General features: G+C 42.7%; 1 protein-coding gene across 1 annotated transcript in view; it reads left to right on the top strand.

Annotated features, from left to right (window-relative positions):
• Positions 1–342: 342 nt before the first annotated feature.
• Positions 343–22,582, top strand: part of RAB10 (RAB10, member RAS oncogene family) — a 32,919-nt gene continuing 10,679 nt past the window's right edge. The window contains exon 1 of the mRNA XM_032215456.1: positions 343–1,165. Within this exon, the coding sequence (XP_032071347.1) occupies positions 1,039–1,165 (127 nt within the window). The 5' untranslated portion in view covers positions 343–1,038. The remainder of the gene's footprint in view (positions 1,166–22,582) is intronic.

Raw genomic sequence — 22,582 nt, 5'->3', positions numbered from 1 at the left:
GGCAGACTAAAGTGAAAACCTACTGAGGGAAAATGCAAGTCATTCCTTGAACTCAGGTCAGGTTAAGAGTCTTCTCGGATTCTAAGCACTACCTGGGCCAAAGAAGGGGGGGGAGGGGAAGGGCAGGGCATGGATCGCACATGTCACAATCCTGCTCTCTGCGCACACTCCATACCGAACCGCTCCCATTCAACGCTATGACCCCGCCTTTCCCATCCACTCTTCCACCAATCATGGACGAGGGAAGAGTTCCAAGAGTCCAAATCCCGCCTTCCTCGAAACCTTCATTTTGGGAGCGCAACAACAACGACGACAAAAAAAAAAACACCTCTTCCTTTTTTTCTAAGCTCCCTGGGCTTTTGCGTCACGTCGCTTCTACGACGATTGGAGACGTCGCAGCTTCGTGCGTGGAGCAAGCGTTCCGACTCGCGCAGGCGTAGAAACGGCCTCTTAGGGTGTGTAGCAACTCTTCAATCCAGCTGCGCATGCGTAAGGGTTGGCCCTCGGTCCATTCACATCCTTTGACGTCAGGGAGCAACTTCTTGTCTGCAAGACAAGGGAGCGGCCGCCAAATCAGCGTGCGCGCCCCCGCGCCCTTCCTCATCCTTTGCGTGAGCGTAACCCCGCCCCACCCGTCCACTGAGTCCCGCGGCCGGCTGTGCGTGCGTACGGCCTGCTCCGGTTCGGAGCGTGACTGACTAAGGGAACCGAAAGGAGCGGTCGCCTGAGGAGGGGAACCGAGGGGCATGAAGTCGAGCGCCGCCGTCGCTGTTCACCCGTGAGGTAGTTGTGCCCGGGAGCCGAAGTCCCTACAGCTGCTGCCTGCCCTGCCCGGCCCGGCCGCTGTCACCAAGGCAGCCATTTTGTGCCTCCCCTTTCCTCCCTCAGCTTGCCGCCGCCTCCTCCTTCGCCACCGCCGCGGAGCCCGGCCTTGTGCGTTGTAGTACGGAGGGGTCTCGGAGGGCCCAGGGCGGCGGCGGCAGCGCCTGCTGAGGCAGAGCCTGGCGAGGAAGTGGCGCGCGGCGCGGGGGGGGGCCCATGGCGAAGAAAACCTACGACCTGCTCTTCAAGCTGCTGCTGATCGGCGACTCGGGCGTTGGCAAGACCTGCGTGCTTTTCCGGTTCTCCGATGATGCTTTTAACACCACGTTCATCTCAACCATCGGTGAGCGAGACTTGGGAGTGCCAAGTATTGCGCCCGCGGCTTTTCCCCCCTTTTTTTTAATTTAATGCTCCGACGTTCCTCCAGAGAGCCTCTTTTGTGCTCTTCCTATGTAATATTTGTATTTTCTCCTTCATCTCGGCTTTTTCTCTTTCGTTTTTTTTTCCTTTTTCCTGTCCTCTGGAAATGTCGGTTCCATTCTCCTTCTCCCCCTTCCCCCGAGAAATTATTCTTCCAGTGCCGATAAGAGCAAAAGATGATACGAGTTTGAGGTTGTTAGATTGAGGAAGTTTATTTTATGAGGTAACCCCACCCCAAATATCTTGTCTTGGCATCCTTTGTTCCTGTTCTCTGTCTCATTATACTTTTCAGTTTTAAATGTAGGATAATCCTTTCACCTAATATTTTTCACCTAGCATTTTTCAGAGTACAATCCATTCTGGAATAATCTATGTTTCTTGGTAATGTAGTGGCTGACTTGATGAATTTTCTTTTTACTTTTATATTGGGTTGATATTTTGCAATCTCTGCCTTCCATAAGGGAAAAAAAAGGGTTAGCTGTCATTCCAGTTGCACAGTGGGCTGTGCTTATTCAAACAGCCCTAGCCGTTTAAAAAGGAAAGAAAGAATGTTTTAAATTCATTATGCTAACTGTAGCACAGTGATCCAAACACCCTTTGGTCCTTCCACTAATATCAGTACTGCATACTCCATTTCTTTCATGTTGTTAGTGGAGTATGGCTTTATACCACTATACCTAACCAATGCCACATTCATTCCTGGGAGTGACCTCAACATCATCCAAGGTTTTCTATTTCTCCCACACCCCCTAGTGTTGATACTGCTTGTTCATACTAGTTTTCTTAAATATATATCGTCCTTTGTGGCTGATTTCTTTGTTCATGTTTGTTATATACATTTAACTGCTACTCTGTGTCCCAAATGGACATCTAGTAGTTGATCCATGTATACAGATTAATGGCTGTGGCCCTACTGTTAGTTTCTGATGTTTGGAGGAAATAAATTTCTCTATGAAAGAAGTGGTAGTGATTTCTGGAATTCTAGAAATGTGTGAAACAGTTTTTGTTTTATTTCAGTGCTAGACTTCAATGCTGGTTCTTTGAGAGTTCTAAAAGTTTTCATGGCTGGAAATAGGTTATTGGTTTATGAAAACCTTATTTTTTTAAAAAAATATTGTGACAGGCAGTTTCTCTAACCATTCTGTAAGATTAAATCATGAGTTTTGAATGAAAATTGTATTCTCCAGCTTTACTACATACCCCTATTAATGCTGAGGATGCAGAAAGTTCTGTATAGATACTTCAGATTCCTAAAAGGAATTCAATTGAATCAAACCTATTAAAATTATTCATCTAGCTTTGCTTTGCATACTTTAGTTTATCAAAATATTCCAAAGATCTCAAATTACAAGTATAGGTTGGTAGTATCATTTGCTAGTAACTGCTGCAGTTTCTCTTAGTGCTGGGGATTTTCAGCTGAATATGAAAGTAAACATTGGCGGATTGTGCAGCACTTCCAGTTCAAAGGCAAAGGGGGGCCCCTGGGTTAGTATAGGGCATAAATATAGCACCTACCTGTATCTCCTTAAAATAGCTATGCCTTTTCTTATGATTATATGGTTGTCCCCTGCAGTTGTTCCATAGACTAAAGAAAAGACATTTTTGGTTCACAAAGTTACATAGCACACACACAGTGCTACCGGATGTCTATGCCCATGCATGCTCTTAAGGATTTTTTGCTTTTGAATCCAAAGTATCATATAACCTTACTGTAGGACATTTATATAGACTCAGTCAAAAATTGCTTTATGCATAGAGTTTTTAATATAAATACTCGAGCATCATCTTAGCTATTTTCCTCACTTAAATACACAGCTACACATTAAAATTGAAGAACAGTATGTGGATGCTAAATAACCATATTTATTGGTGAATCATAGATAATTTTTATTGAGATACATTTCTTTTCTAAAAGGTCTGACTGAGGAAAGACTTTACTTTTATTAGTGGCAGCAGTTAATGTTCATTTCCTCAAGTTTGCATATAGTGAATGCATTTGTTTGTTCCATAAGAAAATCTATAGGTTTAGGATGTTTTTAAAAGTTCTAAAGAGAAGCCATCTTAGAGTTGATCCACGTAAACTACTGAAGGTAATTGCATCTTGATTATACACTGATCCGTAAAACTACTGAAGGTAATTGCATCTTGATTATAATATGCATGTTCCTATTAATTTAGATGTAAATTTAAATAATGTAATATGTGGTGGCTTTTGATCTAATAAATTTATTACCAGAAGTTTTCACTGAAAAAAATTCCCTTAATAAGATGCATAAAAGTTGGCAGTTTGTTTTTTAGAGGTAATGTAGATTCTTTTTCCAACTGATTGCTACTATACAGATAACTTTATTGTTTTAGACATTAAAAATATGACCTCTAAATTTATCTTTCTAGTTTTGCCTAGTTTAAAATTTAAAATTAGTACTTATTGGTAGTACTTGACTTAAAACCACAATTGGGACTGGAATTTCAATCGTACATTATTGCCATTGTAAGTAAAGCACCTGGTTTTTTTTACCATTTTTATAGTGAATTAGTCATTAGGCAGATTCCTTTTGTTTACTGGAAACTGGCAAAAAAGTCACAAATTACAGTCATGTGACTTCAAGATGCTGCAGTGATTCATAAATGCAAGCTGATTGCCAAGTGTCCAAAAAATGTGGCAATATGATCATGGGGGAAACAATGTTTTACGAGTCCCAGAAGGCTGTAATGCACTTTTTCCAAGGCCATCGTAACTTTGAATGAACAACCAAACGTAAGTTGAGAACTATCTTAGCATTCAAAGTTATGACAGACCTCTCCATTACTACTTACGACCTGGTTTCAAATCTCTGAAGCCACACATACACTCTCCAGCAGTGACATGATCGCATTTTGGGCACTTGGCAATCAATCCACATTTCCAAGTATTTGCAGCATCCCAGGATCACATGACTGCAATTTATGTTTTAATTCATTTATTGCTGGAAATGGATTTACTTCCAGTTTCAAGCAAACACGCTCTTTGCCTAAAATGGGTTTATTGGGACTGCCACAAAAAAGGTAGCAAAAACAGGCACGGTCACATAGTGATCCAGTTAATGACTGGGACAACAATCCATTGTAAGGGCTCAATTATAGTCATAAGTCAAGATCTATCTGTATGTGGTTATCAGTTGCATAGCATTCCCTCATGCTCACTTAAAAACAGAAGTTTTAGAAAGCCTTTTCTTTTGTTGGCATAAAGCAGGGGTGTCAAATTCAAGGGCTGCGGGTCGGATGTGATCCACCAAGTGCTTAGATCTGGCCAATAGGTTGCCCTGGAAACAGTGAAGGATTGGCCCGCAGTGCCTCTGCCAGCAATAACGCAGCTCGGGAGGGCCGTGCATGGCCCTCCCGAACTCTGTTTTCACTGGCAGAGGGTTGTAGGAGGTTGTCGCAGGGGAAAACGGCTCTCGGGACCCCGTTTTCACTGGCAGAGGGTTCCAGGCATCATAGGCGAAATGGAGCTCGGGGGCTTGTTTTCGCTGGCAGAGTACTCGGGGCCCCAACACGAGTGATGTCGAACTGGCCATATCCCCTGACCATGCCCCCAGCCCTCCCAAGGTCAAACATAACTGATGCAGCCCTCAATGAAATTAAGTTTGAAATCCCTGGCATAAAAGTTAATAATATCAGGTTTATTAAGATTAGAATAGTTGTTTAAAAACTTTCTATCTCTGACTTTGGCAGCATGAGATAGATAGTCCTCAATTAATGACCACTCATTCAGCGACTGTCTAAAGTTATGCTGGCACTGAAAGAGTGGTGTCTGCGGCTAGTTCTCAAACGTCCATCTGTCGTAAAGTTCTTGTGTTCCTGATCTTGATGCTTGCCAACCAGCTTGTACTTGCAACATTGTAGTGTCCTGTGAACACAGGATCATGATTTGCAACCTTCCTTGCTGGCTTCATACAAGCAAAGTCAATAGAGAAGCTAGCAGCGAAGGTCACAAAGTGCTCTCCCTTGTCTGTGCACACTCTTCAGGCCTCATTGTGCTTGCATCAGACCTCCTTGGCCATTTGGGCATCCTCCCCCACATGGCAGCTGCCACCCCAAACCCCACTGTACTTGCACTGTGTCTCTCCAACACTCAAGCACCCAAAAAGTTCCTCTCTCATCTGGTAGCAATTGTCTCAAGTCCTGCCATACTTATGCCACGTCTTTCCTGATACTTGTGCATCCTTTCCCACCTGGCAGCAGCCACTTACCGTATATACTCGAGTATAAGCCGAGTTTTTCAGCCCACTTTTTGGGCTGAAAAAAGCCGGCTCGGCTTATACTCGAGTCTACAACTGGATCCGGCAGTGCTGTTGCCTGTTGGAGGAGGAGGGGATTCCTTCCTGCGAGACCCCGTCCAGAAAAATGCGGGGAGCGGCAGCGGAGCCCCGGGGCTGCTTCTGCTCCATCCGCTGGACTGTTTCCTCGCCTGCCCGCCCGCCCGCTCATTCATTCCGTTTCCTAGCCTGCCTGGCCACTTATTCGTTTCGTTTCCCTCCCCTGCCTGCCCCCTCGTTCATTCCATTTCCTAGCCTGCCTGGCCACTTATTCGTTTCGTTTCCCTCCCCTGCCTGCCCCCTCGTTCATTCCATTTCCTAGCCTGCCAGGGGAAGGATACTATGAAATCCCCCAAATCCTCCCCACTCCAGGGATAGGATACTATGAAAGCCCCAGGATCTCTTGTCTTGCTGGGCAGTCTGCGCCAGCCATTCCCTCTCCTCTGTTAACTCCCTTCCATTCCACGTCCGAGTCAAAGGACGGCCGGTGGCTGCTGGACCTCCTGATGGGCCAGAGGTCTGTCTGTCTGTCTGGATGTTTGTCTGGATGTGTCTGTGTATGCGCGTGTAGTCCGCTGACTTCCACGCAGGTGAGCCGCTGCAAGCCTCCCAAACGTGACAGGCTCCCAGCTTGGGTGGAAGAGTTTGACGCCCTTCCCGGCTTTGCTCTCCTTCGGGGTTAGAATCGGAACCCGAGGATGCCGGGTTCCAGTCGCCCCTGGCGTCCGAACCGAGAGTTGCCCGGCGAAGTTCCTCGGTGGGAACTCCGGCCGCTGCCCACCCGTGGGGAGAGAGGGAAGAGCCCCGAGCGAGCCGCCTCGGTTTGGCAACCAAACCCATCCAGCCTTTTACCTCCCGTCCCCCCGCCCGCCCGCTCGCAGCCCCCTCCCCGGGCTGGCGCCAACTCCTCCCCGTGCCCGGCCTCCAGCCGAGGCAAGTCGGTGTCTCTTTAAGCTAGAGAGAGGAGGGGAGGGAAGGCAGGGACCAGCCGGCTGACAATGGGCCGGAGCGGCTGAGTTGGAGCAAATTCCGCGGCGGAGGCGGCGTCCCAGCTCCAGCGGCTCCGAGGCGAGCGGCTTGGCCCTTCCGCTGGGTGCTCGGAGATGAAGGCGCGCTGGCGCTGAGTTGAGCGGCGAGCTTGCCGAGTGCGCGGCTCCGGGAAGCCCCCCTTCTCCTCCCTGCTGGAAGCCGAGCGAGCCCCGCCGCCCACGGACTCCCGCGGCCGCCCCAGGGCTCCGGGAGGCAGGACCCGGAGGCAGCCCAGCCCTGCCGCCGCCCCGCGCCCTCCACCCGCTGCGCGAGAGGGGACCCCGCTTTCCCCTTGCCGGATGCGTCCCTGGCGGAGCTGAGCCATGCGGCGGAGGCTCCCGCTCTGGTTCCGGAGCTTGCTGTGCCTCTGGCCGGTCCTGGTGGGACCCGCGGCAGGTAAGAGGCGCCGTCGAGCGCCTCGTACAATGATTTATGTATGAGGTTTAAGTGACTGAGACACACTCCTGGCTACGCAGCAATGTTATTTCTGACTTAGTATACTATGAAATCCCCCAAATCCTCCCCACTCCAGGGGAAGGATACTATGAAATCCCCCAAATCCTCCCCACTCCAGGGGTAGGATACTATGAAATCCACATTCCCTCCCCACTACAGGGGTAGGATACTATGAAATCCCCCAAATCCTCCCCACTCCAGGGGAAGGATACTATGAAATCCACATTCCCTCCCCACTACAGGGGTAGGATACTATGAAATCCCCCAAATCCTCCCCACTCCAGGGGAAGGATACTATGAAATCCACATTTCCTCCCCACTCCAGGGGAAGGATACTATGAAATCCCCCAAATCCTCCCCACTCCAGGGGTAGGATACTATGAAATCCACATTCCCTCCCCACTACAGGGGTAGGATACTATGAAATCCCCCAAATCCTCCCCACTCCAGGGGAAGGATACTATGAAATCCACATTCCCTCCCCACTACAGGGGTAGGATACTATGAAATCCCCCAAATCCTCCCCACTCCAGGGGAAGGATACTATGAAATCCACATTTCCTCCCCACTCCAGGGGAAGGATACTATGAAATCCCCCAAATCCTCCCCACTCCAGGGATAGGATACTATGAAAGCCACATTCCCTCCCCACTCCAGGGGTAGGATACTGCAAAATCCCCAATTCCTCCCCACTCCAGGGGAGGAAATAAATATTCAAAAACATTATTGGTATCTATTTTTATTTTTGAAATTTACCGGTAGCTGCTGCATTTCCCATCCTAGGCTTATACTCGAGTCAATAACTTTTCCAGGTTTTTGTGGTAAAATTAGGTGCCTCGGCTTATATTCGGGTCGGCCTATACTCGAGTATATACGGTACCTGCCTTCAGGCTTGCTTGTGAGCCACCTGGGATTTAACATTTCCTGCCAATGTTCCCACTGACTTTGGTTGTTAAAAGCCAGCAGTATGTTGCAAGGTGTTTACTTAACAACCCATCATCTTCTCTTAACAATGGCAAAATATACTGCAGGAATTGCTGTCACTAAGCGATACAGTCATCTAATGTTGTGCTTTGCGACTACATCACTTAGGGATGGAAATTCCAGTCCCAAATTGCCATTGTAACTTGAGGACTACTTGTAGTGTCATGTTAAGGATCTATAATATGTGTTCTTTATAACAGCCCCAGCTCTTTAGTATTTCCTTTGTTTAGCACAGGCGTCCCCAAATTCTTCAGCTCATTAACTCCTCAATGAAGTTACCAATTGTTCATCATCCTCAAAACTTCATAACAGGGACAACTCAAGGCTGCTTCCACTACTGACTGACCAATCAAAACTGTGTTGCTTCTAACCACCTCATCTTCAGGACTAGGAACTGGTGTGCAGCTTTACAGAGACCTCAAAGATTAATTGAACCCTATAAACCATCTATTATTTATCAACCACTTATTGATCTGCAGACATCTATTGACTTTCTGGATAGACCCATCGACCTGGGGATATTGATACTGACCAGTTTGGGTAACTGGTCTAACCTCTACCCGAGTGTGTTTAAAAGGGCCCTTGAAACTTGGCTTTTTCCATAGGCCTTACGTTGGATTAGCTGGCAGATCCTGTGTGCAGTGATGTTTTAGAATATATTTTGCTTCTTCAGAATGTGTAGCTTTTTTACCGGTATCTTTTTTAATAATGTTTTTATTATTGTACTTTGTCCAAAGCTATTGAATTGAACACTCATATATTTAATAAATAAATAGGAACTCTTATTTTTAACACAGAGAATCTCCCACCTGCCTTTACTGTCTTGTTAAACATCATTTAGTAAAAGGTCCAGTCTAGTTTTTGGGTATTTGTCAGTTCATTTATTTATTTATTTTATTTATTTATTAAATTTATACATTATTATTATCTCCGCAGTAAGGCAACTCTAGGTGACTTACAGATCATAAAAAGATAAAAAGAAAAACAGTTAAAAATTTAAAACTATGCAAATTAAAATTGTTAAAACTATAAAAAAGCAAGGGGTGTACGTTATGAAGATGAGGATGTCAACAACCTCCAGCAATGAACACCCCTTTGGGGCCTCAAGCAAAGCAAGAATGCCAAGTTTTAATGCTCTTTCTGAAGGCCAAAAGGGTGGGTGTACTTTTCACCTCTGTTGGTCAAGTGTTCCACAAGGTTGGTGCCAAAGCAGAAAAGGCCTTCTTGACCCACCGGAATTCTTGGGTTTCATAGTAGGCCTTTTCCACTGGCACAAGTGAGGTGAGTCAGCTCTTCAGATAACCTGGACCCATGTCATATAGAACTTTAAAGGTAATATGCAGCACCTTGAATTGGACTTGGAAGCAATGACATTATTATATGTGTCATCCTAGGGACCCCCAAAACTGTGCACATTGCTGCATTCTGCACCAGCTCTAGCTGGGCCTGTATATTAAATCATAACCCATTATCAGCATTTATCATCTTTCATTCTGGTGTTAATTAGTATACTTTTTTGTTCTTATATCCAGATACTTTCAGACTTCACTATGTTTGAAAGCCCTTTAGTAAGTTTTTACAGTCTCCTAATGTTTTGATTGGGGAAATTTTAGGAGTGCTGTAGTTCTCAATACATCTTTCAGATGTATTAAATGGATATAATGGTTGACACTTTACTTCAGGGTGACATTGGATCTTCAAAATTAAGTTTCTGGCACATCATTTAGCTTGCCAATGATTTGGGACAGTGTTATTTTTAGTTGTGGTCCTACTCTTGTTTGAAAAGTAAATGCTGAGAGGAGGGAGATGGTTTCTGTATCCCAGCTAGGATTGCTATAAATATCTTCCAGTGCTAAAATATCCAAGTCATCATAGGTTCCCTGATAGAGCGGAAAGTTGGACTTCAAAAGCAAAATTGAACATAATCAAGGATTCCCCATATTGTACTATATTATCAAATAACATCTTTTATGTTGGAGTCCAGAGAAATTATTTTCAACCCATGTATCTTGGATTTTGATCTATTACTGTTAAGGCATTGGTTATGGTTTACCGGGCAGTTACTAAAAGAAAGTGTCATAAGTACACTTCTGGAAGATTTGGGTATGGAGGTTTATTTTACATGCCCTAAGCATCATTTACTTAATGCTTTTTAATGACAATTAATAAGAGTTGTGTTATATTTTTATAATGTAAATGGACTGCTATTCAACAGTTATTTTAATTATGATATAAACTGGCTTGTTGGGTTTAGCTACCTGGGATTTTTCTCATTACTAATACAGGGTAGTTGGTGTATTTGACTGGAGCTTTATTTTAGATTTTGTATATAAGTAACCCTTTACAAATACTATTAAGTATTGCACTTATAAAGTGCAATATGTAGATCTGGAATACTGTATGCTGGAATTCTGAATCACCTTTGTTAGTGTCTTCCTGGACCAATATGCTTGATGACCACAATCTTTAAAGTTTTGTTTTATTTTTGGATCAAATATGGTCTTTGTTAAAGTCAAATAAAGAAAATCATCTTATACAAACCCTTTCAGGTATACCAGTTCAATAACTGAGTTCACAAACCGTTCTGATCATAATTTATCAAATAAAGCACACTGGTTGGGTCCATATATCGTGTGGTAAGTAAAATCAAATAACACTATATGTTACAACAGGGACAAGCAGTTTATAGAGCTCATGCCCCACATTTGCAATCTGTAGTGCATGCCTAGACATTGCTGTCTGGGTGGAGGGCAATGATGAAAGACTCCTGTAATGTCATCACATAAATGCCACAAGTTACGTACTTGCACCCACTGTTTTTGAGACGAGAGTACATATTCATGGTGTATATGCGTGATGATATCATTGTTTACTGTGATGGCTGCTATGCCCAGATCATTCTGCTAGAATTTGAGCCAAGGTGGCGCAGTGGTTAAATGCAGCACTGCAGGCTGACTGCTAAATCAGCAGTTCAGCGGTTCAAATCTCACCGGCTCAGGGTTGACTCAGCCTTCCATCCTTCCGAGGTGGGTAAAATGAGGACCCGGATTGTTGTTGGGGGCAATATGCTGACTCTGTAAACCGCTTAGAGAGACCTGAAAGGCCTATGAAGCGGTATATAAGTCTACTGTTATTATTGCTAATGACAAGATAACATTTTGACAGTGAGGTACTTCTTGCTTTTTAATTTTATTATTAATAAATATGGAAGATGGCTACCCCCTCTGGAAGTACCATATCATCAGCTACATCTCATTCTTCCCTCAAAGTTAAAAAGAGCATCTCCAAAGGAAAAAAAGTTGTCTACTTGAATTTAGCAAGATTTGTGAATCTAGCAAGAAGGTGAGGCAAAAGAACAATGATATACAAGTAGTCTTTGCTTAAAAATCATTTATTCAGTTCATGATGGCACTAAACAAATGGTAGTTATGGCCAGTTCTCGAGGTTACATCTATTGTAATATACCTGCAGTCACATAATCAAAATTTGGGTGATTGGCAACCCATCCAAATTTATGACCATAGCTTGTGCTTCAACTCCCTTATTCGCCTATCTTCTCTCCCTTCCCACAACCCCCATCCCTTGCAGTCTCTGCCCTTTTGGCCTTACAAAGGGCTAGCAGCTATCTGAGCTGGAACATTTTGTTAGTAGTAGCAGGAAAAAAGCAGGGGTGTTCAACTGGAGGCATCTCGGGTGAATGGCAGTAGAATGCAAAGCAGCCAAAAGGGCAGAGATTGAGGGGGAGTTGAAGCAGAGGCAATTGCAGCAGGGCAGGAGAAGCAGGAGGTCACCATCTAACCACAGCAGCTGGAACTGACATTGCTAAGTGGTGTGAGTGGTGTGTGTGTGTGGTGGATTAGATCTCCAAAGTCCCTTCCAGGTCTGCTATTCTGTTAACTGTTTTCCCTAATGACTGCTTTGCTTAGCAATAGAAAAAGGATTAACCTGAAAACGTGTTGACCTCTTTACAGGTAGTAAAATACTTGTTCAATCCTTGCTTTTTTTATTATATTGCTGCACATAATGAATCTTTTTGAGATTGTTTTTTCATTACCCTCCTAAAATAGCTATCCATTCTCTTCGTATATATTAGAATACAATAGAATTAATATTTTCTTGTGGTACAGGAATTCAGATCAAGAATACCTTTAAAACTACAATTATGAAATTTTCACATTTCCATTTTGGAAATAAATGAACAATTAAATATTTACTGTATAAGCCAGTTACCTTTGTCTGAAAAGAACTAATCTGACCTTCAGTACTATGGCAAAAGAACTTAAATACAATATAGCAGCATGCAGAATGTGAAGAATTGAAGAAAATTATGTAAATGAGAATCTGTCGTGTTCATGAATAGTGGATGAATGGATAAAAGTATTTTCGAAGAGCCATGGTATCTATTGAATATAGTGGCTTGGTTCATATATTCCAGTATGCCCTGATTTTTGTTTTTTTTTAAAAAAATCAGGTTTATTGAATAAGTTATCTGATTTGTTAACACTAACCAGTGAATTGTGATTTAGGAATTCTCATAATTTGTTTCACACATGATGCCAAATAACAACTTAATGATTAATTAATGATAATGCACTGTATAAAAATGTAACAGTGTAATTTATGATTATTATAGCTCCAAGATGTCTATGGAGATTCTCAGTCATCCAGGTCATGGTTGTCCTTAAAGGTGCTTTTTCCCCACCAGCCGAAGAAGCTTCTTGGATAAGAAGCGGAACATCTTCAAAGGAAAACCAGAACGTCCAATTGCCTCTTGAAAAAGCACCTTTGGGATAGTTCCAAGATCTTACTAAATTTTTATCTGTTCACACAACACGTTTAGCCATAATTTGGTTTGTCTTTGTGTGTTGCTGAAACTGACCATTTGTGATTTAGTGTGAATTCTGTTAATTCTAGTAGGAGATCTGTTATTTGTGGAGTAAGGGTATTTTTATTCATTTAAATTTGAGCACATTAGAGGACTTCTGTTCTTCCTACTTGACACAAGTGCAAAATGAAGACAATTAGTACCAACATTTTTAAGTTGGATAATCAATAGTGGGAATAAGAAACAAAATGTTTATGTTCCTATTCTGAGTTGACTATGGCTTGGGCAATATAGAATTGGATTCATAGGATCTGAAATGACTTCATACGCCCCAGATGTAAAAAACAGTGAAATTCAAAACCAGTAGAGGAGCCCTGATAGTGCAGTGGTTACAATCCTCCAGTACAGGCGCCCTGGTGTCACAGTGGTTAAAATGCAGTATTGCAGGCTAACTCTGGAATTTGATCCTGACGGGGCTCAAGGTTGACTCAGCCTTCCATGCTCTGAGGTTGGTAAAATGAGGACCCAGATTATTGGGGGCAATGTACTGACATTGTAAATTGCCCAGAGAGGGCTGTAAAGGTATATAAGTCCAAGTGTAATTGCTAATTGCTATTGCTAGATACTAGATGACAGTAAAGAGCTACTGGAAATGCATTTTTTTGTCATCTAGTAATCATCCAGGTTTTTTCAACCCAACTCTAATAGCCTTTGCCATAACATTCTTTCCAGTTAGAACTACCATTTGTCCTAGGGGATTCTGATTGAAAGGGATTTGGACTTTTGTGTCTCATATAGGACACAGCCATTTCAATTAATGACCTTCTCCAGAGCAGAGCAGGAGGAGATCTTAGCAGAAAATATTAATTTGTCAGTCCATTAATGAGTTACTTTTAAAAAGTTTTAAAATCAACCTTCAAACTTTTATTGAATAAGCCTAAATATGATTTTGCAGACCATCAGAAACATGAACACTCCCCCCTCTTCCCAAGTTCATCTGCAGATTTTCCATCTAGGCTGTCTGCCAAAATATTACCGATTTATACTTGGTAGAATGAGCAAAGAAAAAAATCATCCTCTGCCTGGATGGAGCCTTGAAATATATATATAATGTTGTATTTGTGCTGATAAACAAATAAAAATAATATATATATATGCATTAAAGATGTTTAACAAAAATTAAAGCATCCTTGTAGCAAAAAGTACTATGGATTGTATTAGTTTGTGAGAGTGTACATGAACAAGTATATATTAAAAATTTTAAGCTATCCATTCATTGAAGCTTTCTGGGCAGTTTATAATGAAAGAAATTGATTCAATTTAAATAAAACTATATCAATAATATCAAATAAAATATAGAAAGAAAACACCATACAGAGTAAACATCAGCAAGGTAGTGACTCAAACAATACCTTTGTTAAAAAATATATTAGAAACCAGTTTTTAAAAATAGGAAAATGGAAGGTTTTTACCTGGTGCCAAAATAAAACTAAAATGAGCACCCATCACACTTCTCTGTGGAGGGAATTCCATAAATAGGATGCTACCAATTATGTTCTACTTGATATATGCCGTTATAACCTTAGGACCACATCACTGCATCCATTAAGCAAGGATCTTACATGAATTCATATGGGAAAAGGTGGACGTCCCTGGCAAACAAGGCAGTGGAGGAGAGCCGCAGGCGAGTGTCATAGATTGGCACTGTGGAGTACAGGGCAGGTGGGTGAATGAAAAAGGTGTTGGGTACAATTTGCACCCATCTGCCAGCTTCCCCATTTACTTTGATTGTGGGAAGCTGGCAGGGAACATTGGGAATCACACGTATTGCAACCATCATAAAATACAAGTTGGTTACCAAGCAACCAAATTGACTATGTGATTGCAGAAATGCTGCAATGGATGCAACTTTGAGGACCAGTCATCCCTCATTCAGTACCATTCAATCGCTGAAGGGGTAGTTGTAACCTGAAGACTACCTATGTGGGCTTGTACTCATGTTTGATCAGACACACTCCAAGTCTTCCACTAGTAATGCCTTAGGAATTGATTCTGGCACTTCATTCTGTTGTGTCTACTAGTATCAAAGGTGGGTTCCTACCGGTTCGGACCAATTCGGCCGAACCAGTAGTGATATGCCAGCCTGAACCTGCACTCGTTCTGTACTGGTACTGTACTCTGCAAAGCAGAGTTGGCAACACCTCTGCCCAAGGCTACCTAACCTTCATGTGTAGCACCTGTACTGGCTGCCTCTAATCTGCAGTTTACTTCTGAGCACCATGCTCACTAGTAAATGTGTTCACGAGTAAACTGCAGATTAGAGGCAGCCGGCAGATTCTGGCTTGCTTGCTTGCTCGGCTGCTTCCCCCCCCCCCGGAGCTCGCGGACAATGAATGAACCCGCCATGTCCTGTCTCTGTGCATCGAGGAGGCCAAGCAGCAGCAGGAGCATGGACTTCAGCAGAAAGTGGCTGCCAGCATTACCTTCAGGTGAAGATGTGAGATGGGAGGCTCGATCCCACTTAGGAGCCTCAGTTTACTCGTGAGCACCATTGGTCTTTCTCCCTGCCTCTCCCGGCCAATGTTGCTCACCAATAAACTGCAGCTAGGATCTCTCCCAGATTTCGCCCCCTCCTCCGCTGCGAGCAAGGGGCAGCCCGGCAAACTGGGCGCCCGAAAACCTCACTTTCCTGTCGGCAGTGAGTGGCTGCATCCAGCTGGGGGATCCGAGGGTCTGGCTGAGCAAGCGCTGGGTAAGCAGGCAGGAGGGCGACCTCGGAGGGTCGTTCACCCCAGCTTTGCCCCCAGTCAGTTCTGGTTGCAATCCATCGGTTGGCTTAACGGTCTGATGCTGGGAGTCGGGGGGCCCGCCGGGCAGGAGCAGTTTCAGTCAGTTGTTCCCCAGGCGGCAAAGCAGACCAACTTGAAGGGGATCTTTGGTGGAGCTGGTTGAGGGAGCAACCCCTGGCTTGTTGAGTCTAAACGTGCTTGATGGGCCTTGTCTTGGGGTGGGCCCAAATTGCACCCCACTGCGAGCATCTCTCAGCTGGTGTGTGCAGAGAAAAATCTTGCTCAGTAAAGAAAAGCTTCTTGTGAGTATGAGGCAATTAACTTTTTGCACTCTTTTTCTTTACTGTGCAAGGTTTTTCCCTGCACACAACAGCTAAGAGACGCAGTAGGGCACAATTTGGGGGTGTCAGGTGGGGCTCAGAATGGGGCAGGGTAGACCTAGAGATGTGCATCTTACCAAAGACTGGCAGCTCCATGTTTTTCTTAAAAGAAAACACCTCTTCAAACGAGCTTGAAAATCTCTGAGGTTGTTTTGGGAGGGGGCAGTCGGACAGTGCTTTCCCCCCCTCCCTGGGCCCCTGCAGTCTCAGAGCCTGCAGCCTTGGAGCAACTCCTGGCCCTTGAACAGTAAAGAAAAACTTCTCGCCTCGCACTCAAGATAAGTTTTTCTTTACTGTGCAAGGGCCGAGAGTTGCTGCAGGCTCTGAGGCTGCAAGCGCCCGGGGGGGGGGATGCTGCCCATCTGCCCCCTCCAGAAACAATTTTGGAAGTTTTGAAGCTCATCTTTTTTTAAAAAAAGAAAACTCCGAAAAAGCCACAGGATATGGAGTGATGTCCTCCTTCAGCCCAGGCACAGCCAGAGCGAGTCGAGCACCCTCTGCACATGGGTTGTTCCGGAAGCCCCGAGGCCTCGGCTCAAAGGCACGCACCAGGGCTGGAGGAGGCGCTGCTGCAACCAACCACCATGGAGACACAACAGTGGCGCCAGGAGCATCCCAGCACAAGTGAGGCAGTTGGCTGAACGGGGGAGGGGAGTGATGAGGCTTCGTCCAGGAGTGTGAGCATGGCTGCCCCACCGAGAGGAGTGCTTGCCTCCATTGGATCCATTGCCTCCGAAGGGCTCCCAGGCCGGGCTCCAGTTGGTGGGGATGCAGGGCAGGACTGCCTGAACCACCATTTCTTTTCTCCCTGCGCTCCGTCTCCCGAGCAGGATAGCGAAGACCCCCCGCTGCGCAGAGAGGGATGGGACGGGAATGGGGCGCCCGGCTGCTGGAGCGGATATGGCGGCAGGTGTGCGCGAGGACAGGCAGCAGGCCCAACCCCAGGCAGCTGAGTGCTGCTGCTGTTGGAGCTGCGGGGCCCTGGTAGGTTTGCGGGCTTCTGCCCCTCGTGCCACACTTTGCAGCTGCCGGAGCCCTGTGCAGACCTCTTCGGGGTGCTGGGCTGCCTGCGCGGCTCTTCCCTGGAACTGCCCTGGCTCCGGCAGCACTTCCTGGCTCTGCAGCGCTCGCTGCACCTGGACCACTTCATCTGCCAACCACAGGTGGGAGCCGGTCAAGCGGGGCTTCTCGGAGCAGCATGCCACCCTGATCAACCTGGCTTATAGTATCCTCCGCAGCCCACTCTGCCGTGGCTCCTCTGGAGCTACGCGGAGTTGAATTGGTGGCGGGCAGCGATGCGGAGACTGAGGGAACGGGGGACAGGTGGCAACACGGTTCTCTGCTTGTGGGCCAGAAAGAGAAGCTGCCTTTGAGAGAGTCCACGAAACAAAATAAAGGCGCTCTGGGGATCCGCTCCCCAAAAAGAGACAGCGAAGAGCCCTGGCCTGATGCGCCCCCGCCTCAAAATCTTTTGCCACTGTTTCGGTGGGCATGGCTTTGGGGGGTCATGTGACTGAGTGTCCGTGAGTGACGTCAAGTTGGCCATGGTCACTCAGTCACATGTCCCCCATCTAGCCACGCCCACCAAACTGGTAGTAAAACGTTTTGAAATCCACCCCTGATTAGAATGTAAATCTACAGTCTGTGAAATGTTAGCTGCTTTACTAATGTTTCATACTTATATCTAAGATCCAAAGTGGGCTATACAATCCATTCCCAATGTTATGTCTGATGCTAGGGTATTATGGTTACGTCTACTGTGTGACATAACAGAAACCAAAAACAAACCATATTATGGCAGTTAACGTGCTCCGTTGTGTGTCAGTATTTTATTGCTCAATCCAAATTTATTGAGTTTGTCAGCAAACTTCATATGATGGTAATTTTCTGTCTAGAGATGAAGATTATCGTGGCTTGTTGCAACATCTTGATGTAGCCATTTAATTTCTGATTTACGATTTCCAAGCTGTAAGCATTAATGAGGAAACGTATTTTAAGAGTTAAATCACAGTTAAAATCACAATGCAACAAGTATAAATTTATCTATACATTTGTCTGTTTAAATTCTGTCAGTTCATACTCAATCTTTTAACTAAACTCACTATTAAATAATGTTTCTTGTTAATTTCCATCTCAGGATGCTGTTTGGTGTTTAATCAGGCATAGGTTTTGTATTCCTCCTTCAAACAGGATAGCTACTATGCCTTTTTCTATTTATTCTGACTATATTGGTGCAATTGAGTTATATACCCTAATTAATTATATTAACTCTCTGAATTTCATATTGCTGCTATTTTTTCCATCAGATATAAATATAAAGTCTGCTTATTAGAAATAGTGGAGAATCTTTCAAAGTCCTTAGGCAAAATGAAACCTAAAATTAACATTTGATTTTCTCCCATTTTGTACTTCCCCACTCTTTTTCCTTATTTTACTCCATGACTCTTGATAATTGTCATATCATGTTACTTTGCAAAATAGTCAGAATTCTAGGCAATTATATCTATAATTCATTTTATTTTGAAATGAATGTTGATTGAAATGAAGGTATCTGAATTTCTTGCATAGACCAACTCTGAAGCATCTACAATATTCTGTTCTGTATAATTGGTTGCATGCTTCAGTATATCTTCTCAAAACAAAACTATTAATTGCATTTAATAAGCAGCAACTGATATCTAGTACATTTTACCAATGTAATTTAATCCAATGTATTGGATTTCTAGAATATTGTCAGGGCAATTTTCAGTGTTAATAAGCGTTAGGAATAAATCCCAAGTAATTGATAATTTGATTTAATGTTGATATAGTTTTAGAAATTTAAAATACCAATGTTTACTTTATTACTTACCTTCCCAGACTTATTCCTGATGTGTTGTAAACTGAAAATTATTGTACAGTACTTCCGTCAGATATTTATATCAATTACAAAAACCAAAACTGCAAGAAATAATTTCTAATTACTCAGCTTCAAATCATTTCTCAGATCATGCAAAAAGTTGAAGGTGGCTGATATACATATGAACTTTGGACTTGGTGACTAAATTCTGGCATTGATTTGAGTTTCATAAGCTTATGGCATGTGTATGTCATATACATCCTACATTTCGGTGAGAGAGCAAAACTTGAACTCGGAACAAAATGTTAAAAACTTTTGTAAAACCTGAATAGTATAGTTTTTGACTAGAAATCACATTTGTTGACTCATGACTCTGAAATATCATCCTGGATATTACAAAGAGGTGTTGCATATTAATCTCAAAGTTAATTTCCACTCAAAATGTGTTCCATTGTTTTGAACTAGTTTTGTATCAAGCCTAAATTTAATACTCTCCCAAATAAAGATGGCACAGGCATTTAAGTTGTCCTAATGCTAATTGATGCTTCACATTTTCAGGTTTTTTTCTAATACTGTCAGATCAGACTTTCAGTTTCAATTTGAAAATAATTCATAAATAAACTTTCTTATAATATAACACTTATAAATATATCATGATCTTCCAAAATAGCAAAACTATTTTGGTTTTAACAGTTTGGCGTAGCCTAAACTAACTAAGAATCTCATATTAATATGTCATAACTGGGCAGTTCCCGAACCGCATTTGGCCTAGCTAGCACCTTAAATCATACCATTAAAATTTAGTAGTGAAATGGCCTGTTTTATTGCAATTTTTATTTTTGTTACAAAATAGCATGCAGCAGACATTGAGGAGAAAAAAGTGGCCTGGTTTCAACACTTAATCATTCCCAGCCCCTCAAACAATCCAGAATCTCACAATTGGGCCATGAGATTATATAGTATGTAGCAGATGAATTATTTTTCCTCTAGTGAATATAACCATTTATATTTTTACATGCATTCAAGTAATTTTATCAATGTTTGCAAATCAGCATGGACGTATTTTTTTAAAAAAATTAATAGTATTGTAGCTGGGTTCAATCAATGTAAATTATGTTTTTTTCAAATCCAGAGACATTTGTGATATTTACTTTCTGCTACATGGTAAAAGAATATGTTGATGAAATATATGGGAAATTCTTAAGAGGCATTTTTAGCCCAGGGAAAATCAGTTCTGTAGAAAAAACATTAGACAATAATATAAACATCAGTTAAAATTACTTGATCACTTTTCATTCCTTCCTCCCTAGTCCACATTTTGTTTCAAAAATATAATGCATTTTAGAATAAGAACACTTATAATGGAATGTCATAGGAAGAGGGTGCATTCCAGAGAAGTAAGATACAATTTTGTCTCAATATTTCCTGTGAGAGAAAAGGGTGAAGACAGCCTTTTCCTAATAGTTCACAGAGTATATTACAAATGCAGATAGTAGGTTCCTCAATTAGGCATTTTTTTTGTCAATAGGTGTTAAACAATAAAAAAACTCAATTTGAAAGAATCCCAAGTGTCATTCTTGGTTTGGGCCTGAAAACATGGTGGCATAACATTAAAACAGAGCATGGCACTATAACTTTAATGCTTCGTGTTTAATGTATAACCAGCCAGCATTTAAACAAAAAAGAATCAGATATCAGAGACTCACACCTCTTCCCCAGTACCTCATTGCCTTGTTGTTGTTGTTGTTGTTGTTGTCCTTCCTCCTCCTCCTCCTCTTCTTCCTCCTCTTCTCTTCCTCTTCCTCTTACCTCTCCCACCTCCACCTCCTTCATCTTCCTGACTTTGTTGTTTTTCCAAAATAAGTCATTGTTGCTCCATGTTTCTGATAATAACTGATACCCCAGCGGATGGACCAGGCTGTGTGACTTTCCACATTCACACAATGTGTTATCTGCTAATAGTCTCTACTTGAGCATATTGACCTGACACGTCAACCCTCAGCTTATTCAGGGTCCTCCAAGTAATATAAGGGAGATCAGATCCTTTAGTTATAGCTCCTTTACTGTTATTCCTTGCTCAATGCTTTCCGTCCTCCATTTTTTAATTCTGATTTACTCTTGCATATTCGCAAGAATGTTTGTTATAGCCATAAAGCTTTTTCTACATCTGAATCAGCAAGCTTGGGGCACATGTCCATTCAGAGAATGTTGAGGATCATTTTCTTGCTGAGTTCTCTTGGCTGCTGCTTTTCTCATGATCTTGGAGCAATGCCAGCAAGAGGGTATATTTTCTCAGTTGGTGTAGGTTTGAGGCATCCTGTCACTAAACATATTGCTTCGTATTGTTAGTGCTAAAACTAAGGTTAAAATCTTGTCTGATATTGGTATCATTCAGAACAAGTGAATTGAATTTTATTTGGCAAAGTGTGATTCAACATACAAGGAATTTGTCTCTGGTACAGAATCATTCACTATACATGGAAAGCAATTTATTATTATTAATAAAAGAAGACAACACACCAGCTATCACAGTTGTAGAAGGCCAAAGCATATCGTTTATTGATATCGCTGTTCCAGGAGACGCCAGAGTCGAAGATAAAGAACTGGAAAAAAATCACAAAATATTGCAACCTGGCCATCAAAATTATAAGGCTATGGATGAACATGTAACAGTGATACCCATTGTCACCAGGGCACTTGGTACCATGTCCAAGAATTTTACAAAATACATAAAGAAATTGCAGCTTCCTGCAATAACACCAGCGGAATTGCAAAAAACTGTGCTACTAGGAACATCATATATTTTAAGAAGATACTTGGTTGATACCTAAGACACTGGCAGCAACCCGTATCAACCATTACCACCAGTCAATGGTATTTGTAACACATCTTTAAATGTTCAGTTGACTAAGTTTCATGTTTAATGAATAAAAGAAATGATGATGTGTGGAATGTTGCAAGTACATCAAATGTTTGAAGAAGAAAAATGGCTTTGGGAGAATATGATGAAGATATATTGAAGTTAGTATATCAGGAAGGCTTACTGACTACTGAAAGACCAAACTGGCCTACAAGAAAGACCAACCGAAGAACAGAATGGAGGCATGGGAAGACAAAGCACTACATGGCCAGTATATTAAAAAAAATAGCAGGGAAAGCACATAATAAACAAGATGTGGCAATCGCTAAGAGAATGAAAGTTGAAAAAAGAAACTGAGGATTAATTCTGACTGCACAAGACCAAGCCTTAAGGACAAATGTATACAAAGCCAGAATTGAGAAGGCAGCAACAGACAGTAAGTGCTGCCTATGCAAAGAAGCTGAGGAAACAGTGGACTACCTATTAAGCTGCTGCAAGAAGATTGCACAGACTGACTATAAGCAGCGGCATGACAAAATAGCAGCAATGGTGCACTGGAAGATTTGTAAGAGATATCACTTGGTACCGTGCCCAAGAATTTTACAAAATACATCAAGAAATTGCAGCTTCCTGCAATAACACCAGCAGAACTGCAAAAAAAAACTGGACTACTCAGAACATTGTACATTTTAAGAAGATATTTGGTTGATACCTTGGATGCTGGCAGCAACCCGTATCAACCATCAGCACCAGTCAGCGATATTTGTGATACATTTTTAAATGTCCAGTTGACTGAGTTTCGTGTTTAATGAATGAAGTATATAATAATAATAACAACAACAGCAGAAGCAGCAACAACAATGATAATAATACCAGTAAA

Source organism: Thamnophis elegans, chromosome 4, assembly GCF_009769535.1.
Source record: "Thamnophis elegans isolate rThaEle1 chromosome 4, rThaEle1.pri, whole genome shotgun sequence".
In the NCBI taxonomy this organism is placed as follows: Eukaryota; Metazoa; Chordata; class Lepidosauria; order Squamata; family Colubridae; genus Thamnophis; species Thamnophis elegans.
Note: the sequence above shows the minus strand (reverse complement) of the source record. Positions and strands in the feature narration are given on the sequence as shown.